Consider the following 24,095-nt stretch of genomic DNA (forward strand, 5'->3'; position numbering starts at 1 on the left):
TAATGTGCCTTGGATGATCCACATCTCTGGGTCAGGTGCTAATGAGCACATTGAACTATCCATGTAGCTGAGAGCCTTCACAGTTCAGACACAACGATGCAATTACCAGGGATGCGCTCTACAACTGAGCCAATAGCCCTTTGCTCAAACTGTAGCAGGAAACACTTTATATAGTTGTGGATCAAGATATGCAACAAGTGGAAGTCATGATAAAGGGTCCCAGTCTTGAAAGAGACACAACATTAGATGTAAACCATATGCCACATAATGGCTGCATGCCTCGTAAAAAAAAAGGCTGAAGATATTTCAAGAGAAATATTTTTCTTATTGAAAAAAGTTTAGTTCAAATTTTGTACTAAATTTTTTCTAATTTTAAATCAAAGTCACTTATTCGGTGTGGCCAAAAGAAAATAAAAATTCCGATTGCAGGATATGTTGATGTCCATTTAAATGGGGTAAATGGGGAATTTGATTTTTGTTGTTCTTGATTTGGTTGTATGATGTTTGTTGCTCTCTGGATATGTTTCATCCTGTGGTTGTATGTTTGAGGAGTGTTTCCCTCAGTTGTTTGATTAATAAATTTGCCCAATAGATTGGGCTCTTATCAGGAGACAAAAAACAAAGAAGGTACATCCTAATATCATGATTTAACATTTATAAATGTTATAGAAAAGGCTTGTGAATTGCTAAAGCACGTTACATAAAACACATTTATAATTTATCACTTTTAAAAGAACAAAAATCCAATAATTATAACACCTTAAAATATAATTCAATATTTAAAGATTTGAAGAAAAAGAAAATGTTCATTTTTTTTTTTCAAAGTGTATCATTAGGTGGAAATTTTGCCAATGCCATTGTAACATTAATTATTCGTATTGACACCAATGAACATTAGCCTATGTAGGTATGATCTCTGTCTCCTCTTCTATTGTCGAGCTCTTTTAAGCATATTATTGTCAATATACATATACATTTACTTGAACTTTTGGAGGGGAAAAAATTAAAATGTATGGACTTACTTTAGTTATTAGGACTATTTTTATTATATTTGATACAAAAATCTAACTGATGAAATAAAAGATAAGAACATGAATAATCAAGCTCAGGTGAAGCGAAGACTCGTGATGCACATATAAGACTTGAACAATCGAATAATGTTCTCATTTACAAGAACTAAAAGTTTCAGAGAATAATTTAAAGCTATGCTTGAAACTGCCAAGTATTTACAACGGCATGCTATTTCACAACTTTCAAAATGTAAACAGAACAAAACAACTCCAATTTTTCCGATCAATTTTTTACTATTGCCCCAATATGGGGCAAACTTTTGGACTACATTCCACTGTACAATCATGTCATCAATTCTGAGCCTGTACATACACACACACACACACACACATATATATATATATAGTGATTAAGAGAGCCAGAGATTTACACTGCGGTTGAACTGATTGATGATGTTCAATCTGATGGCATCGATTGTACCATCGTCGATAACAAATTGAATCGTCAGCAAATGCAACATGTATTATGAATTAATTGCTATAAGTTTTCTTCAAGGACAATTATGTTTGTTGCGACGCATGATGCAACACTCAACTTGTGAGGTGCATCATATACAAAAAATAGCAATTATACGGGAAAAAAAAAATGTACTAAACCATGGTCCATAGACAACTTATTTTAAGGGCGGGTTGGATATTAAATAAATCCCAAAAATTATTAAATGGTCCGAGACTATTCTATGTCATTCAACTAATAAAATCTCGTCATTTTAGGAGCCACTCATCACCTGCATATATGTGTTTACCCTAATTGCCATGTAATGGCATACACATTTTGAACAGCTTTTTCCTTTCTTTTTTTTTTTAAACTTCAAGCAGTACTTGAAAAAAATACACCAGTATACACAATTAGACAGTATTGAACAGCAGTTTTTTACAACTGCCACTATAGTATGCCTCAGGAGTAGGTAATAGGTGCACCGTGCAACGAGCTCATCACAGCCGTCCCCAGCGGGCGCACTAATCCCACTTAATACAGTCTGGAAGGGCAGTTTACAACCAACACTACAAGCCTCTTAAGATAGTATTGAACAACAGTTTTTTAGAACCGCCACTGTAAGCCTCTTAAGACAGTATTGAACAACAGTTTTTTAGAACCGCCTCTATAAGCCTCTTAAGACAGTATTGAACAACAGTTTACAACCACCATAAGCCTCTTCTGTTGTAATATAACCTGACATTATTTCTGCAAATTATTGAATCACTCCTCCGTTCCAAGTACCAAGAATCCACACGGCCATCGTTTCTGTATTCATTCTCTTAAGCATAATAAGCATTGTCATTTCACTAATCCATTCAAAGTTTTTTTTTCATTTACAAGGAATTTGCAAAAGCTTAAAGCACATATAGGTTTGCTAATCAACAAAAGGTGAAAGTCTAGTCGAAATATCATAATTAACAGACCATGATCACAAAGGTTGAACATATTTAGCTTAATAAAACAAAATAAACAGAATTTCTAAGAATACCCGAAATCCTTTATCGTCAGCATAATAGAATCATGCTTTGGTAGAAACTTAACAGCTTCCCAAAAACCAGACATCCTCACAAATCACAGTAACAATTATAGAATGCCGCCAATTCATTGATAATGATTGAGCTTAACAAGGCTTTTCACATTAACATCCGCAAATGATGAACAAATGCCGAGATCCACCGCCTTTTTCTCTTTCAGATCATACCAAATTAAATTACCAAACATTTCCAACAAGATAACTTCCCTACTGCTCCTACAATAAGCCAAAACCCTTGGGCACCCCGGGCTATGCACCTCAAACATTACCCTAAAGAGTTTCGTCCATGACTCCTCTACTCTATAATTATTCATGACCCATAATTCAACCGTATCTCTTTCCTTCATAGCACAAATTAAGCACAAACATCCACCTAAAACCCCCAATGTCCCCTTACTATAACCAGAAACTTTTGGCACCTCCATTACCCAGTGTTCCTCAACCACCGGATCAAAAGCAACAACAATGTCAAACAAATCTACGCGATCTCGACAAGCCAACCAATGCAAAGCACCATTGACAAGCACACCGGGATTTCTCGAACATAGCCAGGGCATTTTAGACAACACGTAAAGGTGATGAGCGAAGCTCTCACAAACCCGCCTCCACATTTTGGATCTTAAGCTACAAACCATAACTTCAGACCAAAAGGTGTTAAACCTATCCAAGTACTGCACAATCTGAACCACCTTGTAATCGTCACCAACAGGATCATATACCAGACCAGTAAATGGGAGTGCTGCGAATAAGGGTTTTTCATGGAGAGGAGGCAGTGGAGGTAAAATTATATACTCCTTGGTTGAAGGATTTAACAAGGCAATGACTTCATCTATGTAACGATGCAAACAGATCAAACCATTGCACGAACCTTCTACACTAGTCCAACAGTCCTCTGTTTGGATGGGGATGGGGTTATCGACTTCTACGACGACTAAACGACGTTCGACGCTATCACCGTCAAGCATATCTAGGTCTACTGAACATATTTCAGAATCATTTCTATAAATCAAACTCAAATTGGTTCCAGTTTCAAGTGATCTGTTGAGTTGCAATTTTATAAACCTAGGTGAATCAATTAGGGCACACCATCGTTTGGAAACGCACCTGAAACGTAGCAGATCTTTCGGCGATAGCCGAGTGAGGATGTCGCCGAACACATCCTCCGGAAGCTCCGACATCGACGCCGCTACCGGTAGTAGGAGATCGGAGATTCAGCAGAGCTTAGTAGAAAGGGGCTGCTTGAGCCCGGAGTTGTAATTTGGTTTTTTTTTTTTTTTTTTTCCCTCTCTCTAACTCACAAATTGGGTAAAGTCGAAATAATTCTTCTAAACTAATGCTCGTTTGTAAATAACTCCTTATACTGCTTCTCAAACTATTTGGTTTGTTGCAATTGACTATGATATAAGAGAGATTGTTAGACAAGTCACGTATGTATTGATTATATAGAATGAGAGATTATGATATAAAGAGAGATTGTGTTATACAGGTCACGTACGTGTGTACAAGGTGAGAGAGATAAAAGACTTATAGTTAACCCGTTGGTGGCAAAAGGGTCGTGACCCACCAATTCATTTATACCCTTTTATTTTTAAATGAATATGAATAAATTATTTTAAAATGTGATTCATCTATTTTGGCTCATGTTTCTCTCGTTATATAAAAGACTCCGTTCACAATCTCTATTTAATTCAAATTCATATTTTTTTTTTCTCTAAAATTCTCTCACACGATCCCAAATTCTCTCCCCGACCATCTCTCAAAAATTCTCTTTTTAAAATTCTCTTTGCATCGTCTTCTTTCTCTTTATCTAAAATTCTTTATAATACTATAGTATTGCTCTGTTACACATATACAATGTATTCGTGTGTATTATATCTGTTTTGCTTTCCTACAATATTCTCTACTTCTTTTAGTAATTCTTACAACAAATATAGTTTATCTCCTTCTCTATCTCTACATGCACATATACGAGAAGGCGTGTTAGAGTTGCATCAATCTATTTTTTTGGCTTATGTACCGCAAAAACAACATTTGTTTTTGTCTTGAGGGAATCATTTTATATCCAGTCCAATAGGTTTACAAAGAGGGGACTGGGTGTCCAATTATACAGCTTCAAGTAGTGGATTGTTCAACCCAAAATCTAATAAAGGATAATGTTAATCTACTGAAGTATCTCCACCCAAGACCTGATTTATTTATTTAATTATTTATTCTATAAAAAAAACTTAATAGATGATTTCATATTACATATATATCTCACTTTTATGTCTAGTCAAAAAATAAAATAATATAAATTTAAAGTATTTTCAAAATAAATTAAAATATTTACAATTATTCATATATATTTTTACAAGCTTTTATTCATGTAAAATCAAAACATATAATAATGAACATATAATAATGAACTTCTTCAAAAGAATAACATTTATTTTCTTAAAACAGATTGACGGGTCATAACAATTTGACCTAACTTATTTTTATCAATTCATATTTAACTCGTTACAAATGAATTAAATATGCACAACCAAGCCGCCATCATTTACCGCCGTTCACTCTCCTTTGGTGGATAAGTCCAAGGAAACCAAACAGAGTTGCAAATTGAGAGAGAGCTGTAGAAAGTGACAAGTCGGCCAAGGCTCGCACTTCTTGATCACGAATGAATGTGCACCGCGAAAATTTGAGAGGCGAATAGATACAGCTACTAATGGATAGAGAGAGAATTCTAGTCTTTCAACAAGGTCTTCCATTTGAATTAGACTAATAGCTATCAAATCAATTAAGGAAAGTAGGGATTAGACTAATAGCTATCAAATCAATTAAGGAAGGTAGGGAAATTAATCGCTTAAAAAAACAGTGGGAAATTTTTAAGAAACGTAACAACACGTGGTGATAAAATAACCACACACATTTTGATTGGCACAAGGAGGAGAGCTTGATGAATTCGGTGTACATATAGAGAGAGAGCTTGATGAACTCATTATATATAAATATGTATATATGTATATAGCAGAAGGGTACTATCATCTTTAAAAACTCACAAGGTCATTGTTGTCATTTACGTTGCCACATTTATAGTTTAGGAGGCTATTTGCTAAATAAGACATAATTGAAAGGAGTTTTTTGCACCGTGCCCTAACAAATATGTGTATACATACATATATATTACAAGAGCAAAACGGCCCAAGGAAAGCCCAACCAACAGGCAAACCAAGAAAAAAAAAAAAAAAAAAACAACAGCCAACAGAGGCGGAAAAGCTATAAGAGTAAGGCCGCATTTATTTGAATGTAAAACATTTTTCAGAAAATATATTTTTTATTTTTTTTAGCGTTTGACTGTCGGGGGATATTTACGAATAAAAAAAAAATTAAAATTAATAAAAATAACATACTCATTAATATTCGGTAAGTTATTTTACACGTCCGGATAGATGGACCTTTGCCAAACATTGTAAAAGTAAAATTAAAAAATATATTTTTTCTGAAAAAGAAAAATCTTTTTCTAGAAAAAAAATTTTCATCAAAATAAACGGAGCCTAAATCCAATGGATATTAATGAACTGGTGCAAGACTCTACTTACTTGCAAGGGCAGCAATGGAATCCCTCTCTGAGAACCTCAAGATTCTGGTGATGGAATTGGCTAAAAGCTTTAGAACCGTTGCCTGCGATGAAGTTAACGGTTTATTGAAATTTTAGACTTAGAAACATGACACAAAATTTATTTATTTGTTGAGATTTTAGAATATATGACTCCAAATTTGAAAAAAAAAAAAAAAAAAAAATGTGTTCGAAATTTATTTTTAGAAACATGGGACTGCAAAGTTGAAATATTTCAAACAATTATGCAGGAAATTGTTGAAATTCTAGACTTGGAACATCTGTGACTAGCTGATGTTATTTTGACCAACTGCTGCACTGTTTTATTGCTCAGTCTAGTAAAAAAACAAAAACATGACAAACAAGATTACAAGGATAATAATGTTCACACCTCTCTATGGGCATATTTGGTATATTTATTTGGTGGCATAGAAATCAAGTTCTTCATAAACAAAGTCCCAAAAAACTCAATCTACTGGAAGCATTATCTGGGAGATTACTGATAGCTTGGGTATCAATTTGCAGGAATTTTTTTTTAACATTAGTTTTTTATTTATTATTATTATTATTATTTAAGGGTTTGTCCGAGGAGACCTCTTATTCACTGACTTTCGCCACCCGAACTTATCTGCCACCTATTTGAATTGAGATAGTATTGAACTTCGAGTTTATAGTTTGTTGTAAAGTTTTGAAGTGTTGTACTACTGTTTTACTTTGTTTTTGGTTTGGCTGTTGCTGTATGCAGTGATTTGGAAAATCTAGACTTCATAATCTCTCTCGGATTCTAGAGTTCGGGAATTTAAATTCCCGAGGGCATCAAACGTTTTTTTTTTTTTTTTTTTCAGTAATTGTGAAACAGAAGACTGCATGTGACCATTTATAAATTATGAGTGCTATAAAATGTCCGACACTACTCTCTCAATTCTTCAATTTGACGGGGTTTAGTGTATTTGTTGATATATGAGCATGTAACTTATATATATACATGTATAGTGATTAAGAGAGAGAGACTTACATTGGCTTTGAGCTGATTGATGATCTTCAATCCGATGGCATCGAATTGAACCATCGTTGATAACATATTGAATGGCCACTACTAACTATAGATGGGTCCACTAAACTATAGCAACCATCATTACTAACCATTAGAGATGACAATCGGTTAGGATTGGGCGAATTGTGAATGGGTGTGTAATTTATTATTGACTCATCAACGACGGAATTCACAAATTAGTCATTTTTTTTTTTTTTTTTAACTCGATCTTTTATCTATGAAGATATGATAATCATGTGATATTGAAAAAATAAATTTGAAATGACAAATAATGTTTTATTTTTTTTTTTCTCAAACAAGATTTTCATTAACTACTATATTAAATTGAAAAAATTAAAAATTTAAAAATCAATATAATTTAATCTAAATTGTTGCTGTAATACTTATTTTGTCTGATCTATTTTTTTTCATACATCAATGTCACGCAAATTCCTCAATATCAGTGTCGTTTGTCAGGCCACCCATCAACATTGTGACTAAACAATAAACATTTAGTTATCAATATTTGAAAAGTGAGAAAATAAACAAATCTTGTTTGTTTTATCGATCAACAATCCAAGAATGAAAGAATGGTAGATAGTATCATTTATCGGGTTTATGCGGCCACGATTTATGAGGATTTGGATTGGTCTTGGATAAGGTTATCCTTCATATACTTGTAATTGAGAATATTATAGATCACATATAGGTCATCATTTAATAAAATAAAAAATAAATGTAATAACTAGAATAAATTGAATAAATTTAAATAATTAAATATTTCTTTTAGATAATTTAATTTTTAAGATGGTGAGTTTTAATATATTTTTATTGTAATGATAACGAATTATTTCCTCTATCCCATTTAAAAGAGTAATTTAGTAACTTTTCACGGAAACAATACATGTCCAACATATTTCTCTAAAAATTACTACTTTCCAAAAGCGATAATTAAATTGAGATAGAAAGAGTATTAGATAAGTTGGTAGTTGGTCCAAATAATGTGATTGTTTACTTTTTATAAGTTCGTTAGATTGGTAATGTTATAAAAAAAATATAATTTTTAAGAGTTAGATATTTAAATACGGATATTTAATTTGTGACCCAGGACTACTAAAACTCTTCTCTTTTACTATGTTTTATTAGTTTTAACCTTCTAAAAATTCATCTAATATACATTTTTTTTGGAATTATTTTATTGTTGGGTCCCACTTTGTTACATCCACCAACTAAGGTTTTGTCTAGCTCAGTACAGTCAAATAATCATTTCTCATATAAATAAGGTAAAGCGCCTTAAACAATATGATAGAAGATCCATTATTTTATTTTTATTTGAAGTTTTCAATTATTAACACTAATTTAGGAATATGTTCTATAAAGTCGTATGACTTTAAAAGGCCTATTTTATATGACGAAAATTACAAGATTATTATAAGACATGAAAAAGAAAAAGAAAAATGCATAAATATTATAAATAAAATATTCATCTCAAACAATTTTCCATTTAAAGTTTTCGTCTTAAATTTCAAATTATATTGAGCTTTGTCATGTATTTCTCGTTGTCCTTTTTTAGAGCCGTCCATATAAGTAAGTCCAAAAGCATTAATATCATTGCTCATGTCTCAACTCACATCTATTTCATGAGTATTAAACAAATGAACCATTTAAGAAACGATCAATTATGTTTATTCAATTCTCATGTGATTAATTCCAATGTGACATTTCCTATGAATTGCATATATATATATATATATTTATTATTATTATTATTTTTTTGCATAATTCATTTATTAAAATATGGGATTGTCCAAGTTTGTGTGATATGCCTATGATCTCAGCTAAATTCTTCATTTAATTTTTTTTTCTTTAAGTTTTCCAACTATAGGTTTTGACCATGCGAGGTCTCCTTATTCAGAACACATTTGCTTGAGCATCAATCAATGCATATATTTTTAAAGAATAATAATTTAAAGATCCGTAATTATCAAATTTAATTTATGTGAATGTGTTGATGAATTCTATAATATAATCAAATTGTCATGAAACTCGTCCCCTTTCTCACAAAAATTCAATTGGACAGTTATCCAATTGAATTCCTATATCACTAATTAGAATTTTCAAATGAGTAGGTTCAACGGTTGTGCTACTCTTAACAACCAAAAGGAAATAAATATAATAATATATATAAATATAAAGGAGATAAATATCATCTATATATATATATATTATATTGCATCAAGTTCTATCTTGTCATAATTTTCTTTTTATTAGAATTGACTAGCTGGAAGAGAGTGGACAACAGAAGGGACAAAAAAATAAAAAATAAAAAAATAAGGCTTAGTGGTGGATTCACTGGATTGATTTGAATTGAAAACATAGTAAAGGTAACACAAAATATTAAATTCATAGAAAAATCTAACATGATATATATATATATATATATATATATATATATATATATAAGTATTGCTTTTATAGGTCTTATATTAAGCAGACATGTTCACAAAGTGCTATACTTTGTGGCTAAGAAAACCCAAATGGGGTGTTGACTTCTTCTGTTTGTTTCCTAGGAAAATTCCCCTCGGACATGCCTGGATCACGATCGTTAAATCAATGTGTAAAGATCATATATGATAAAAGGCAATGACTTTCATACCCTGTGAATCTTATGTACACTGTTAATAATGACTGGAAACAAATCAAACAATGTTACAAATAGTGGACCAGTACTTTTTCTCCAAATGATTGCAAGCTTCGTCACTTGAGAAAATTTTCTAAGAACTTTAGAAATAAAAATCATTGTTTTGAGGATTTAGAGGAAAAAAAAAATATTAAAAAATTGGTTCCACAAAACAATTGAAAAAGTGAAAAACTGCCAGCAAAGTTCATGTTCATCTTCAAGTTCATATACATAAAAATGTTTATTAAAATTTGAAACTTGACTTGATTAAATAATATATATATATATAGCATGGCCTTTGAGTTAGAGGTACATAAATTTCCATAAGGTGAAATAAATATGTTGGTACATCCACCGTATCTCCTTAAAAGAACATCTACGTCATTTACTTGTACCTTAGGCTTATCACATAGGTTATATATATAACAATTAATTTGGTCTAGCATTTCGAATTTACAAGTTATATAACATGTGAATGGGTTTAATAAGGACCAATTCTACAGTGTATGAGACTTTTTATTTTTACTCTGTCTACCTTGGATGAACTTACCCGAACATTTGGCGTGATACTCAATCAATGATTGAATTTGACTCTTATACAAGTGCACATTTATTCATTTATTAAAAAAATTATGCTATTAAGTATTACTAAATACTTACTTATTTATACTCATTTCATTTGCCACATAATAACTACTTCTCTGCCAACTACTAATATTAATATGGAGAGAGGAAGTACTAAACAAAACAATATATATATATATATATAAACAATAAATGAATTTAATCACTGATTTTTCTTCCAATTTGTTATTTTTCAAAATCATCTTCCTGTATAGTGGTAATTTTTTGATCTGTGAAACAGATGGCAAAACACAAGTAGATAAAGACAAAGTGGGAAGCCAAAAATCAAACCTACTGGTTTACTGGGTCCAAGGGATTAAACTAATAGAAATCCACCAGTCAATCAAACCAACCAGTTCACACTTCACGACTTCCAAGAAATCCATGCAAAGCCACTACTGAAATACCTTTGGGATAAGACCCTGTTTGTTTGTCAACACTGTTTTGTGGCTATTTGCCAAAAAAAGGAGTTCAAGAGCAGTGGAGCATTGAATTGAGCGTTTCTATTTTCTGAAATGGGTTTGATGGGAGAGAGCCTAACACAGATTCTGATACCTTTGTCTGCCTTGATTGGAATTGGGTTTGCTTTGCTTCAATGGTTTCTGGTGTCAAAGGTGAGGGTTTCAAGTGGGTCTGGTTCGGAAAATGGGTACAAGGACAGGTTGATTGACGAAGATGAACAAGAGGAGGGTATTGATAGTGATGAGGCTGTTTACAAGTGTGCTGAGATTCAGAATGCCATTTCTGTCGGTGAGCTCTCCCTCTCTCTTATCTCTATCTGTCTCCTGCTGCTTTCATGGTTTTCAAAGGGACCTAGTTGGTTTTTTACTCTTTTAATTTGCATTTTTTTACAATACCAAATCGTCCTTTGTGATTGTTTTTTGGTGAATTCAGAGTTATTCAAATTGAGGGTAGTTTGTTTCTTAGTGATTATCATAATTACTTGAATTCCCAATTAAAAAATTTGTTTCTGATTGTTCTGTTCTGATTGTTTGTTATATGGTAATTTTTTTTAGGGGTATGCTTATGAACTGATAAATTCACTTTTCTCTTTTTGCAGTTTTCTTTTTTCTTGTTCCTCTGTTTCCTTTCTTTTTCCTTTTTTGTTTGGATTGACAGATTATCCTAATTGTTCTTTTATTATAATAATTATGTGGCCTTTTGCAACAATTACTATTATGTTTGTTGTTTGTTCTTTATTGTTCTGGATTTATATGTCTAAATGTTATTAATTCTTTTTTCTTTCTGTTTGATTTGCTATATTGATTCTGTATAGATGGATAGAGTGTTTATTTTTCACTGTTAGTGGCATTAATAATTTAGCGTGATTATTCAGTTTTGAAGTACTGTCTTCATCATCATTTTCATCATTTCTGTCTATCATGATCATTTATTCTCTGATCATTATGATAAAAGACGTGTTAAGCAAGCAGATGTCACCCCCGGCCCCTTCCTCCAATAAATCAATTATACATATATATATAATTATATTTGAAGCCATGTTCTTTGTTTAACATGCTAATTTTGGTGTTGTCACTACAGAAAAGATTTCATATTTTATGTTTGTGTCTTTCAGTCTACCTACTCTGCCTGATCTGTTTATATTATTCTGGTTCTATGTCTACTTTTATACAGTTCACTTGCTACGTCAATTTTTCAAAATTTTGTATTGTTTTGTGGTTTCCAACACCCCCAACCATCTCCTCTTCCTCAAGTCTTTGGATATCTACATACATGGTTCCTGCAAAGAAGAGTACAGAGATGGTTGACCAGTAGCATATACCTCTATCTATCTGTTTCGATTATGTGGTTGAGGAGTTGTCCATTTAACCGTTCTGACCTACGAAATTTCACTCTGTGAATTTGATCTTTTTGTATGCTTTTAATTGCTAATAGGTAAATGATTATAAAGGCGAAGCAAACAGTCGAATGGAGAGGCCGAAGACTCTCCATCCATCAGATGCAACAAGTGGGGGCCATGTTGGGGTCTCGCTTGTTTTATCTGATGGATGGAGAGGCTTCGGCCTCTCTATTTGGTTACTTTGTTCATTTTGAGTATCATTGCTCTTGCTAATATACCAGTATCTGTTTAATTGATTACAAGAGAGAGAACGTTGTTGATGATTGTCATCCTTTACCGTTGGTCTCTATTCCATGAATGATTCTTGATGGGGCTATGATAGGTCCTACAATTTTCAGGTAGTCATTGTTTGCAATGATAAAGTTAGTAAGTTCCCCTTATGGTCTATATATGAACACCTCAATTATTCTCCTTCAGATCTTGTATGTGTGGCTGTGAAGATTTTGGTGCAAATTTTATTGGTAGATATTTATTTCCTTTTCTTATTGTAACCTATACATTTGTCAGGACTATATCTACAATATTCTCGACAATCATTTGGATGACATACATGAAATGGTCCAAAAACTTTTGAAAATTGTTTGCATTTCTTTTGGAAGAATATTTCTTTAGTCTGTTTTTCACTTTAATGTTACTGACTATTCACAATAATTATTGATTTTGGCATGACTGTGTGTGGTGTGATCTGAAAGACTGATAAAAGAACAAAAAAGATCAATGCTACTATAATTTTCTTAATAATTCTACACTTTCCACCATACTTAGTTTATATATGCGCAATTACACATTCACGCGTCACATTTGCCTAAATTATTTTGATTGGAAGTCTTTTAATTTAATTTTTAATGAAACTGGTGTGTCTTTTTTGTAGAACGCTCTTGTAATCTTAAATGGACTTAATGTGATTCATGACATGTTCCCAGGTGCAACATCATTTCTATTCACCGAGTACAAGTACCTTGGTATCTTCACGGTTGCATTTAGTGTTATCATCTTTCTCTTCCTTGGATCAGTCAAGGGCTTCAGCACCCAAAGTGAACCTTGCACATATAATCAGGGAAACCTTTGTAAACCAGCCCTTGCCAATGCCATCTTTAGCACAATTTCCTTCTTTCTCGGCGCTCTTACTTCTGTTCTCTCGGGTTTCCTTGGGATGAAGATTGCAACCTATGCTAATGCTAGAACGACTTTGGAAGCAAGGAAGGGTGTCGGGAAGGCATTTATAACAGCTTTTCGATCTGGTGCTGTGATGGGATTCCTTCTGTCTGCCAATGGCCTTCTGGTTCTGTATGCCACTATTAACTTATTTAAACTGTACTATGGCGATGACTGGGAGGGACTCTACGAGTCTATTACTGGCTATGGACTTGGCGGTTCTTCAATGGCGCTCTTTGGAAGAGTTGGGGGAGGTATATACACAAAAGCAGCTGATGTTGGTGCTGACCTGGTGGGGAAAGTTGAACGAAATATTCCCGAAGATGATCCACGCAACCCCGCTGTAAGTTTTCATACCTAATGTTTTCAATCTGTTCCATACATTCCCTGTGACAGATATCATAAAATACACAATCAAAATGATTTTTTTTATTTTTTATTTTTATTATTATTATTTTTTTAAATTTCAGGTTATTGCGGATAATGTTGGTGACAATGTCGGAGACATTGCTGGAATGGGTTCTGACCTGTTTGGGTCTTATGCTGAATCTACTTGCGCAGCACTCTTTGTTGCATCAATTTCGTCCTTTGGTATCACTCATGACTACACAGCCATGTCTTATCCTCTCATTATAAGTTCAATGGGTATTGTGGTTTGCTTGATAACAACACTTTTCGCAACTGATATGTTTGAGATTAAGAATGTGACCGAGATTGAACCATCCTTGAAGAAACAACTTGTTATCTCGACTGTCCTGATGACTGCTGGGATCGCCATGGTCACCTTTTTTACATTACCATCAGAATTCACGCTCTACAACTTTGGGACCAGCAAGGTTGTAAAGAACTGGTACTGTTCTAGTTTCCCTTCCGACCTGCCTTGTTAATGTTTTGCCTTGTGGAATTACATGTATTTAACTTCATCTTATGTAACTGCAGGCACCTCTTTTTTTGTGTTGCAATTGGCTTGTGGGCTGGTCTTGTTATTGGGTATACCACCGAGTATTACACCAGCAATGCTTACAGGTAGTTATCTTCCTTTTTTCTCATTATTGTGGGTAGGTGACTTATATCTTCCTCACTGTAATGATCATCAACCTTCCACATTATTACCTATGGTTTTAATAAAAACGCTCAATTTGGTGTTGTGATACAAGTGAAATGAGTATTCCTACCTCCACGGTTCTACTTCCATGTAGCATACAATAACCATTAAACTTCCTGATTGAGTTAAGATTTGATTTTGTTTCCGACATATAGCTTGAACTTTTTTGAAAAATTGAATATTTCATTTCAATAAATGTTTGAATATTTCATTTCAATATTGGAAATTTATACAAGCAAGACTTCAGAATTCTGATTCAACTTGGAATCAAAATAATATGTTGGATCATCAAAGCTTTTTGAAAGTTACATTTGATGTTTGTGTGATCTCTAGATTTCTTTCTGACTTGTATACTGTTATCTTAGCCGAAGATATAATAACCATTCAAAACAAGTGTTTTTTCTATCCGTAATAACTTATGAATTATCTTGTTTGGGTGGGCACCACATCCTGACCTATGGTTTCTATGCATACGTGTATGTGTATCAGCATTTAAGTCTTCAGTCTCTAATAATGATGCTTATCATCATTGCCAAAATTTTGCAGTCCGGTGCAGGATGTGGCAGATTCTTGCCGAACTGGTGCTGCAACAAATGTGATTTTTGGGCTGGCTCTGGGATACAAATCAGTCATCATTCCTATATTTGCCATTGCCATTGCTATTTATGTGAGCTTCAGCTTGGCAGCTATGTATGGAATCGCAGTCTCAGCTCTTGGAATGCTTAGCACTATGGCTACTGGGCTCGCAATTGATGCTTATGGCCCCATTAGCGACAATGCCGGTGGTATTGCAGAAATGGCTGGAATGAGCCACAAGATACGAGAAAGAACTGATGCTCTGGATGCTGCTGGAAACACCACTGCTGCCATTGGCAAGGTGTGGCTTCTGGTTATATTATTCTTTTTTGGTAGGAGATATAATTTATTTCTTTGCGGAATTTATAGCCATGCTTTAGAATGAATTTACAGACGCTGACATCTAGATCTTGAGTCTGCATATAGTCTTCATTGCCTTCTATTGGTGAAGGTTGTATGGATTATAAGTCAGGCAAGGCAACTAGTTATATGTGTTGCCTCCTGATTTGGTATAATGATGATCTCGTGAAAGCTACCATCAACACTTTTTGAGCTTTCTGATTTAAGAAATTTATGATACCTCCGTTTTTCATGTCAGGGTTTTGCAATTGGATCGGCTGCTCTAGTTTCTCTTGCTCTTTTTGGTGCCTTTGTGAGCAGAGCAGGCATTGAAACTGTTGATGTATTGACTCCAAAGGTCTTCATTGGGTTGCTTGTTGGGGCCATGCTTCCCTACTGGTTCTCAGCCATGACAATGAAGAGTGTGGGAAGTGCAGCTCTGAAAATGGTCGAAGAGGTACGCAGGCAGTTTAACACTATTCCAGGACTTATGGAAGGAACAGGGAAACCAGACTACGCAATGTGTGTCAAGATTTCTACTGATGCTTCACTAAGGGAAATGATCCCACCTGGTGCTCTGGTTATGCTTACACCACTGATTGCCGGAACTTTCTTTGGAGTGGAAACACTTGCTGGTGTTCTTGCTGGTTCACTTGTTTCTGGCGTTCAGGTATGCTGGTTTTGTAAAATCTTTCTTCTCTTGGTGTTTACCGAAATTTAAATTTTTTGCTCTCAGTTAGTTGTGGTTTTTCCTTTCGATTTTTTGTTTATGCAGGCTATGTTCTTCAATTACTTTGGCATATTTGTAGTCTGTCAATGGTTTTCCTAAAAGAATTTACATACAATGATCTTAATATATTATGGTTCTCTAATATATTATGTCTCCCTCTTGTCCTTTTAGGTTGCTATCTCAGCTTCTAACACCGGTGGGGCATGGGATAATGCAAAGAAGTACATAGAGGTGAAGATCATTTGCTCCTGCAACTTAACCTATCCGAGTCTATAATTCCATTTTATTTTTGAGACGGACTCACCTATTTTGTCAACATTTCACTTTGCATTTCGATGTCCTAAATTAATGTGGTTTCTGCAGGCTGGTGCTTCTGAACATGCTCGAACACTGGGCCCCAAAGGATCAGAATGTCATAAGGCTGCTGTCATAGGTGACACCATTGGGGATCCCCTCAAGGACACTTCTGGTCCTTCACTCAATATCCTGATCAAGCTTATGGCAGTTGAATCACTCGTCTTTGCTCCATTTTTCGCTGCTCATGGAGGCTTGCTGTTCAAATTGTTTTGAAATGGATCTGTAAGCAATGGATTGGATATGTGAACATATGGTGCAATAAAGTTAACAAGCTCTTCTTACTGTATACTTTTGTTTGATGTGTATGTATGTAAAGTAGAAATGGTACAAGTCTATTTACAAATTTTGTAATAAGTTGACATGTATCTCCTTTGCACATTTCTAATATTATCTATTTAAGTTGTAATCTATTTAACTTGTTAAACAATATATATGAATATAACCGCTAACTGTACATTCTCAACCAATCCGGACGGGGAGGGTGAATGTAAGGTGGGACAATGGAAGATAATCCGCGGTAAAACTCTGTTCTATAATTATACTTAATTACTCTCTCGAATACCAACATCAATTTTAATACATGCGGGAGGTTTATTAGTCAAGAAATTGTTCATTTATTTTCATAAATGTTCAGTAAGGTATATTACTTTCGAAATTGTTCAATTATTCTACAAATACACTCGCCCACTTACATCTTGTTTGTTATAAATAACATCCTTACTTATTTATACTCATTTTGATTATCCACTTTTCAATATTTTTTTCATAAATATCTATATAACTCTACAAAAGTTTGTATTCTTGTAAAATATTCTCATACTCTACACATGGCACATATCTACAAGCTCTAACATATTTTGGAATATTCACGCTCTACAGTATTTTGCAATCTTCCAATTTTCTGTGTAATACACTAAATTCTTCATGCAAGTTAGTGTGACAATAAATTATCTATTTATTAATCATCAAATTAATAAAGTTTTGGAGATACATAAAAAATAAAATAAAATATGTTTTAAAAAATTTCTTAATCCAATTATCTCTACAGAGAACATATGTGCTCCATCTAAAAAAAATTAATACATTTATGTATCCAACTATCTCTATAAAAAGTATGTGCTCTATTCGAGCTGATCCTCAGTGCTATACAGCATGTGCATGCCCTTTCTTGAAAAAATTACTAGATGTCTTATGTGGAATTACCATTTACTAATACTCTTTCTTGGCTAAATGTTACAGTCAAATATTTTTTTTAAATTACTATCACTCGCATTATAAATATTTGTTCGGCTTTCACTTACACTCAACCGTCGTGTACCGAGCTTTGACACCCTGTAATATTGTTTAAATACTCTTTGACTTGGTCAAAAATGGTCTCTAACCTAAAGAATTAAATGAAAAGACTAAAATACCCCTAAATACACTACAAATTTACAATTATAGATACACCAGCTAATCTCCAGTTGTGCCAATCAAAGTATGGAAGGAAGAAAAAGAGAGAGCTCGACCGCCATTCTCACGCCGACCAATCGCTTCCCAAAAGCAGCCACCAAACTTGGTTGCTTTTCTGAAACAGAGTGTTGGGAAACGTGCAAGTTTTAAAAACTTTTCGAGGGATTTTGATTCATAAATCTTGATTCATCACATAGAAACAAGTTTTATGCAAAAATAAAAATATGATGTATCATTCAATTAATGGATTGAATACTTACATCAAAGGTCTGAGTAAACTTTTAAAACTTTCCTCTAAAGTGAATGTTCTCACTTATTGTAGATCCCTTAGCAAGATGCCTTCTCCTTGGATCTCCATCTTCTTGGTAATTATTTTGCCTTTAGAAATCACTCATAAGCCTCCATGAATTACCTTGGAAAACTAGGCTTGTGGGAACCTCCATTAGATGAGAACATAAACCCTAATTTTCTAGAGAGAGAAAATATTATTCCTTTTTCCTTCTACTAAAAATCACCCCTAAAATATACATAGACCATGTATATTTATAGGCAACATAAAGGTAAAGAAAAGGAAACAACTAATCCTTCTCAATCTCTAATTCACATGTCTCAAATCTAATATGATTCCAATATCAAGTTGGGCTATGAGTGAGAATCCATTGGGTCTATTATTTTATTGGCTACAATGAATTAATAATTGGCCCGGTCCATGGACCCAATTCAATTAATTCATAAATTAATTTCTACTCCACTAAAAGAAATTAATTGAACTCCAATTAAATAATAAATAACCACTAAGTCAATATTGCACTTTGACCCCTCTATGCATAATTAGTATCGGATAAATAATGCCATCAATCCGACTACTTAATTAATATATTTATTTTGGAACCTCTGATTATTTCTGGCTCGATCACAATAAAACATTTGTTTGACAAAAATAATAATTTAAATAAATAAATATATAATAAATTATTTTGTCTAAAACCACACGAAGGCCTTCGAATTTACTTTGTGATCAACCATAATCAATACAAAATAAATACAAGTAGCAATGATGCAAATATTGAAAATATAACCCTCTAACTATTAATTACATAACTACCCAAAGTGTCGGTCTAAGGATCCCGAAGAATCCGCCGAACAAATCAAAGTAATTATTAATTAATAAAAGAGTCTATACGTTTCTCATGCTTAAGAGTCAAATGCCATGACGGTGATAGAGAGTAATTGCATACGACGGCTCTCGCAATATATCTCAACCTAACGCGGATCCAGTTCAAGTCTTAATTAATTATGAGTCCATCCATAATTACCGACTATGAACAATTTATAATTACTATTTATATATCATGCATTGATTGCCATCACATACATATATATAAATATTTCTTGTAATTACATGGACACTATCAATTTCATAGTGAATCGAAACATAATACATTGAATTCACCAATTATATAAATCATAAATATTTCAGATATGTCAGGAACATATGTCACTATAATCCAGATAGGAATTTGCTATGCCAGGGCATATAAATCCCAACAGCTCCCACTTGCCCTCATAGCCAATTCAAATTGCACCTAACTCCAATGTTATCCAGATGATGATCAAAATTATTGATCAATAACATCTTTGATAATGGATTAACAAAGTTGTGTTCCAATGCAATGTTCTAACTACAAGTGCATTTTCTTGCCGGACAATATCATGTAGAACATGATACTTCCTCTCAGTGTATCTTGTTCCTCTATGGAACCTTGGGTCATTGGTTTGGACTACTTCTGCACTATTGTCATAACATAGCTCAATAGGCAGGCTAGTATACTCCACAACCTCTAAATCAGTGAGATCAACCTAATAGGCTTCATTTGCCGCCTTTAAGGCTGCAATATATTCCACCTACAGGTTTGAGTCAGCAGTTGAAATCTGCTTAACAATCTACCAACTGATTTCCCTTCCACTAAGTGAACATACACTAAGTCATGAACCTCATATTATCTACTTCTGATTAATAATCAGAACTAGCATACCTGACTAGGACCATATCATCACATCCATAAATGAGTATGATATCATTGATTCTCCTTAGGTACTTAATGATATTTTTCACAACAGACCAGTTGTCAAGTCCAGTATTGGACTGATCTTTACTGACTATCCCTACTATGTAGCGGACGTCCTGTTTGGTATAGACCATGGCATATATGAGACTCTCATATGCCAAAGCATATAGTTACAGTCTCATTTGCTCAATCTCCTCTGCTAGTCTTGGAAACCTACTTAATAGAGAGAGCAATCCATATCAATTAAGCAAGAACTCATTCTTTAAGTTATGCATACCAAACCTGGTCAAAACTTTATCAATGTAGGATTATTAAGATAAGCATATTTTCCTTTTAACCCGATCTTACAAAAGCTTGATCCTAGGAATATAGCTTACATCTTGAAAATCCTTCATTTAAAAGTAATTGAACAACTACCTTTTATTAATGACAAAACTTCCACGTCATTATAAATGAGTAGGATGTCATCAATATATAAAATTAAGAAAAATAATGACATTCCCTTATACACTCATGATTTATTCACTAAAAAATCTTCTGGTATCTTTTTATAGATTAACTTACCTTCCATAGGTATCACCCTACTAGAAAGTTCTACAAGATCCCAGAATTTATTAGAATACATAGATTCCAACTCTGATTTCATAGTAACTCGCCAAAACGATCTGTATCCATATCGGTTCACGCTTCCGTGTAGCTTACTGGGTCCAACTCATGTTTAACAAGGATGTCCATAATGGTCTCACCTAAAAACATGATTCTATCGGATTGGATGATCCTCCCACTACATCAATGTACCGATGCAGAAATCAATGATGCTAACGCATTAATAGGGAATTCATATATTATTCTCAATCTCTATTATAATAAGTGTGTTCATATGTGGTACATCCGGTACTCATACCATATTCTCTAACACTATGCTACTAAGTATATGATTCATAATATGATTCTCCTATAGATAAACAGTGAGTGTAAACAATCAACTTTTATCATTGAGATCATAAAATAATCCGTCCTAGTGATCTTTAGAGTATCTATCAAATCTATCATGCGTATGATCTGTTTCCAACTTACTTGTCCATATCAAGCGCACATGTGCAAGACTACCCCATATGTGCATGTGATTCAAACTAAGATTTAGTTAAAAACACAGCTCAACGGTATCCTCGAGACAGACTAAGATGGAATGCAGTTCATAATGCGCATCGATGTCATTAACGCTAAACTCTTAAATGAAAGAGATAATATAGCATAACTAATCATAGATCTAACCATGTTAAGTGGAATTCTGTTATTCCTATTTGACACCTAAATGCATTTAGCGTCAATTGCAGAAAACTGGTACACAACACCCTCATTGACCATATAGTCTTTGCAGTATCCTAAGAAATACTCATATCCTCGATCAGATCGAAGTGTCTTGATAAGTTTACCTAATCTGTGCTCCACATCAGTCTTGACCCTCTCGGAATATACCAAAAGTATAAGACTTGTGTCGCAACAGGTAAATTTATCCAAAACGTGAGTAATCTTGCTTGGATGTTCACAAGACCACACGTGTCCGTGTGTACCGACTCCCATTGTCCTTTATGTCTATTTCATCTGGCTGATGAAGCCCTTAGAGTTATCTATCCTTCAAAACAGGGTTCTCAAGTTTGGTTTAGGCTCCTCTGCCTCACTAGGTAATAAACCTTCTTTGACCAATCTTTGAATCTCATTTTGATTGATAATAACCCAAAAATAGACATTAAAAATATACTGAGTCAGGAATAACAAATTTTCTCTTAACATTCAATCTAGAAGATGCAACATTAGTTTCTACATCCTGCAAATCTTAAGAGCTTGTGATTATAGTATATTAACCATCTTTCAATGCACCAGAAGCAATCGCATATCTATTCAATTTTATAAAACCAGTTTTACAAAATAACAACACAATTCTTATAAACCACAAGTGAAACAAAAATTAGATAGCGTCTAACCTCTGTGCATAAAGATAATTCTCTAATACTAATATCTTTATACTCTCTAATTTCAGATGTAATACTCCCACTGACTTAGCTACAACCTTGACATCAGGTCAAGTTCAAATATATTCCATATCATCGAGGCTTCTGGATTCTTGAAATCCTTGCAATGAATTGCAAACATGTTTAGTGGCTCCAGAATCTATTCATCAGGAATTAATAGATACAACCATATAACATGGCTCAATGATTAAATATATATTTTCCTATGCCACGTCATTGCTTAGACAGTTTGTCCTTTAGTGTCTTAGTTAGCGACAAAAGAAACAGTTTTCTTTACCCTCAACATACACTGCCTTATTCCCTTTAACCTTTTGGATACCCATGTTTTGTGCTAGCCTAGTCCTATTATCATCCTTCTTCTTTATTTTGCCCTTCCACTTGGGCCTAGAAGAAAATGGTATAGACTAGGTTAGATTGATAGGAATACTTATACTATTTGATTATCCTTCCATTTGTTACCAATTCTATAAGAATATTAGCGAGTATGAACTCAACTGATTCCTTATTTAGTTCACTCTAAAAGAGTCAAACGAGTTTGGTAATAAGGCAATAATCATGTCAACTTGAAACTTACCACCCAAATCAGCCCTATTGATCTCCAGTTAATTTTTTAAATAATAAACAATCATTTTCAAAATACAATTTCATACTGGAGTTCCTTAGGCTATCTTGATGCTATTCAAGTCTGACATAGTACTTTGGCATACTCTCTATCTAATCTCACCAAAACATCTTATTGACATTTAACATGATGCTTGAATAAAATAATGTAAATGTTAACTTTGGAGCGTATTCGAGGTAAACTCTAGAATATTGCACCAAGTCATCTCATTTGCCTTATTTTACTTATTCAAAGTATTAATGTTCTCTTGGGTATCTTAAAATAAAAGGATTGGGTTTAGGAGTAGTAAATACATTTGTACCCTTACGTTGTGAATAAAATATCTAAGTTCATTTCTCAGTCAATATTAATGAGGTCCAGTTACATTGAATATGTAAGCAAGTAGACAAATTGGATTAGACATAATTAATCTGAATATAAATACATTTATACAATATGCAAGGTGAATTATTAATACTGTCATGCATATTTAAAATTAAAATGAGCTTGTTAACCACATAATAAAATAAATCTCAATCGAACAAGAGATCATTATCATTATTGGTGAACAATGCCTTTTAATTAATACGGGTCCCTCAACTCTGTAGCATAATAAATCAACCAATCAATATGTTAATAACTTATCCTGTTGGAGGAGTTCATTATTACTATTGTTGAGATTCATTTACTATTAGGTGAGCACTTCCATTAAAATAGTATGTGGGTCCCTTAACCACTGCATGAAAAATCGGATAACCAATACACCAATAACTTATTCGGTTGGCGAAGTTCATTATTGCTATTGGCGGGCAAATCCCATCATCTCCATATCTTTTAAGACAATGCCTTGTCTATCTATATGAAATGATTCCCGATTATGTTTAGCCTTTCTAAAATCACCTAGTGTAGACCACTCCGTTGAGGAGCTAACACTATTGATTTTAGATTGAGTGTATAACATTATTAATGCTCTAATGAAAAATAAAACATTAAATATGTTGTCATTATAATCTAAACTCTTTAAATCATGCGTAGGGCCTTATTTTTAAAGATCTAATTACAATGAACATTTAATATTTTTATTTTCATGAGACAACCATTCTTGTAATATTAAAACTCTTCAAATCATGCGTGGGGCCTTATTTTTGAAGATCTAATTACAATGGTTTTAATAACGAAGGCCATGGGGTAATGTATAAAAATCCCCGCTCCCACTCAATTTTTAGTCATTAATAATTAGGGTTTTCAATTTACATGATATAATGCATGCAAAACGTCTTGATTTTAATCCCATTAAATTT

The 24,095-nt window shown here is 33.4% G+C and overlaps 2 protein-coding genes across 2 annotated transcripts; one reads left to right on the forward strand and one right to left on the reverse strand.

Moving 5' to 3' along the window:
* Positions 1-1,853: 1,853 nt before the first annotated feature.
* On the reverse strand, positions 1,854-4,080 carry LOC132299600 (F-box protein CPR1-like). Its single transcript, XM_059796320.1, has one exon. The coding sequence runs from the start codon at positions 3,760-3,762 to the stop codon at positions 2,653-2,655; it is 1,110 nt and encodes a 369-aa protein (XP_059652303.1). The 5' UTR covers positions 3,763-4,080; the 3' UTR covers positions 1,854-2,652.
* A 6,795-nt stretch (positions 4,081-10,875) lies between these two features.
* Positions 10,876-17,049, forward strand: LOC132299601 (pyrophosphate-energized vacuolar membrane proton pump-like). The gene is made up of 8 exons (XM_059796322.1): positions 10,876-11,266; positions 13,301-13,875; positions 14,003-14,382; positions 14,472-14,558; positions 15,184-15,514; positions 15,812-16,222; positions 16,454-16,513; positions 16,646-17,049. Exons 1-8 carry the CDS (start codon positions 11,032-11,034, stop codon positions 16,850-16,852), a joined length of 2,286 nt encoding a protein of 761 aa, XP_059652305.1. The 5' UTR covers positions 10,876-11,031; the 3' UTR covers positions 16,853-17,049.
* Positions 17,050-24,095: the final 7,046 nt, after the last annotated feature.

This window comes from Cornus florida, unplaced genomic scaffold (assembly GCF_030987335.1).
Source record: "Cornus florida cultivar Cherokee Brave unplaced genomic scaffold, ASM3098733v1 CherokeeBrave_3.0.0_Hap2_Chr03, whole genome shotgun sequence".
Taxonomy (NCBI): Eukaryota; Viridiplantae; Streptophyta; class Magnoliopsida; order Cornales; family Cornaceae; genus Cornus; species Cornus florida.

Bases quoted from the DNA above. Each gene is read 5' to 3' on its own strand.
- LOC132299600 (XM_059796320.1), bottom strand. From the start codon at position 3,762: ATGTCGGAGCTTCCGGAGGATGTGTTCGGCGACATCCTCACTCGGCTA.
- LOC132299601 (XM_059796322.1), top strand. From the start codon at position 11,032: ATGGGTTTGATGGGAGAGAGCCTAACACAGATTCTGATACCTTTGTCT. The intron at 11,267-13,300 runs GTGAGCTCTCCC...ACATGTTCCCAG, and splicing joins TCAGAATGCCATTTCTGTCG to GTGCAACATCATTTCTATTC. The intron at 13,876-14,002 runs GTAAGTTTTCAT...TTTAAATTTCAG, and splicing joins ATGATCCACGCAACCCCGCT to GTTATTGCGGATAATGTTGG.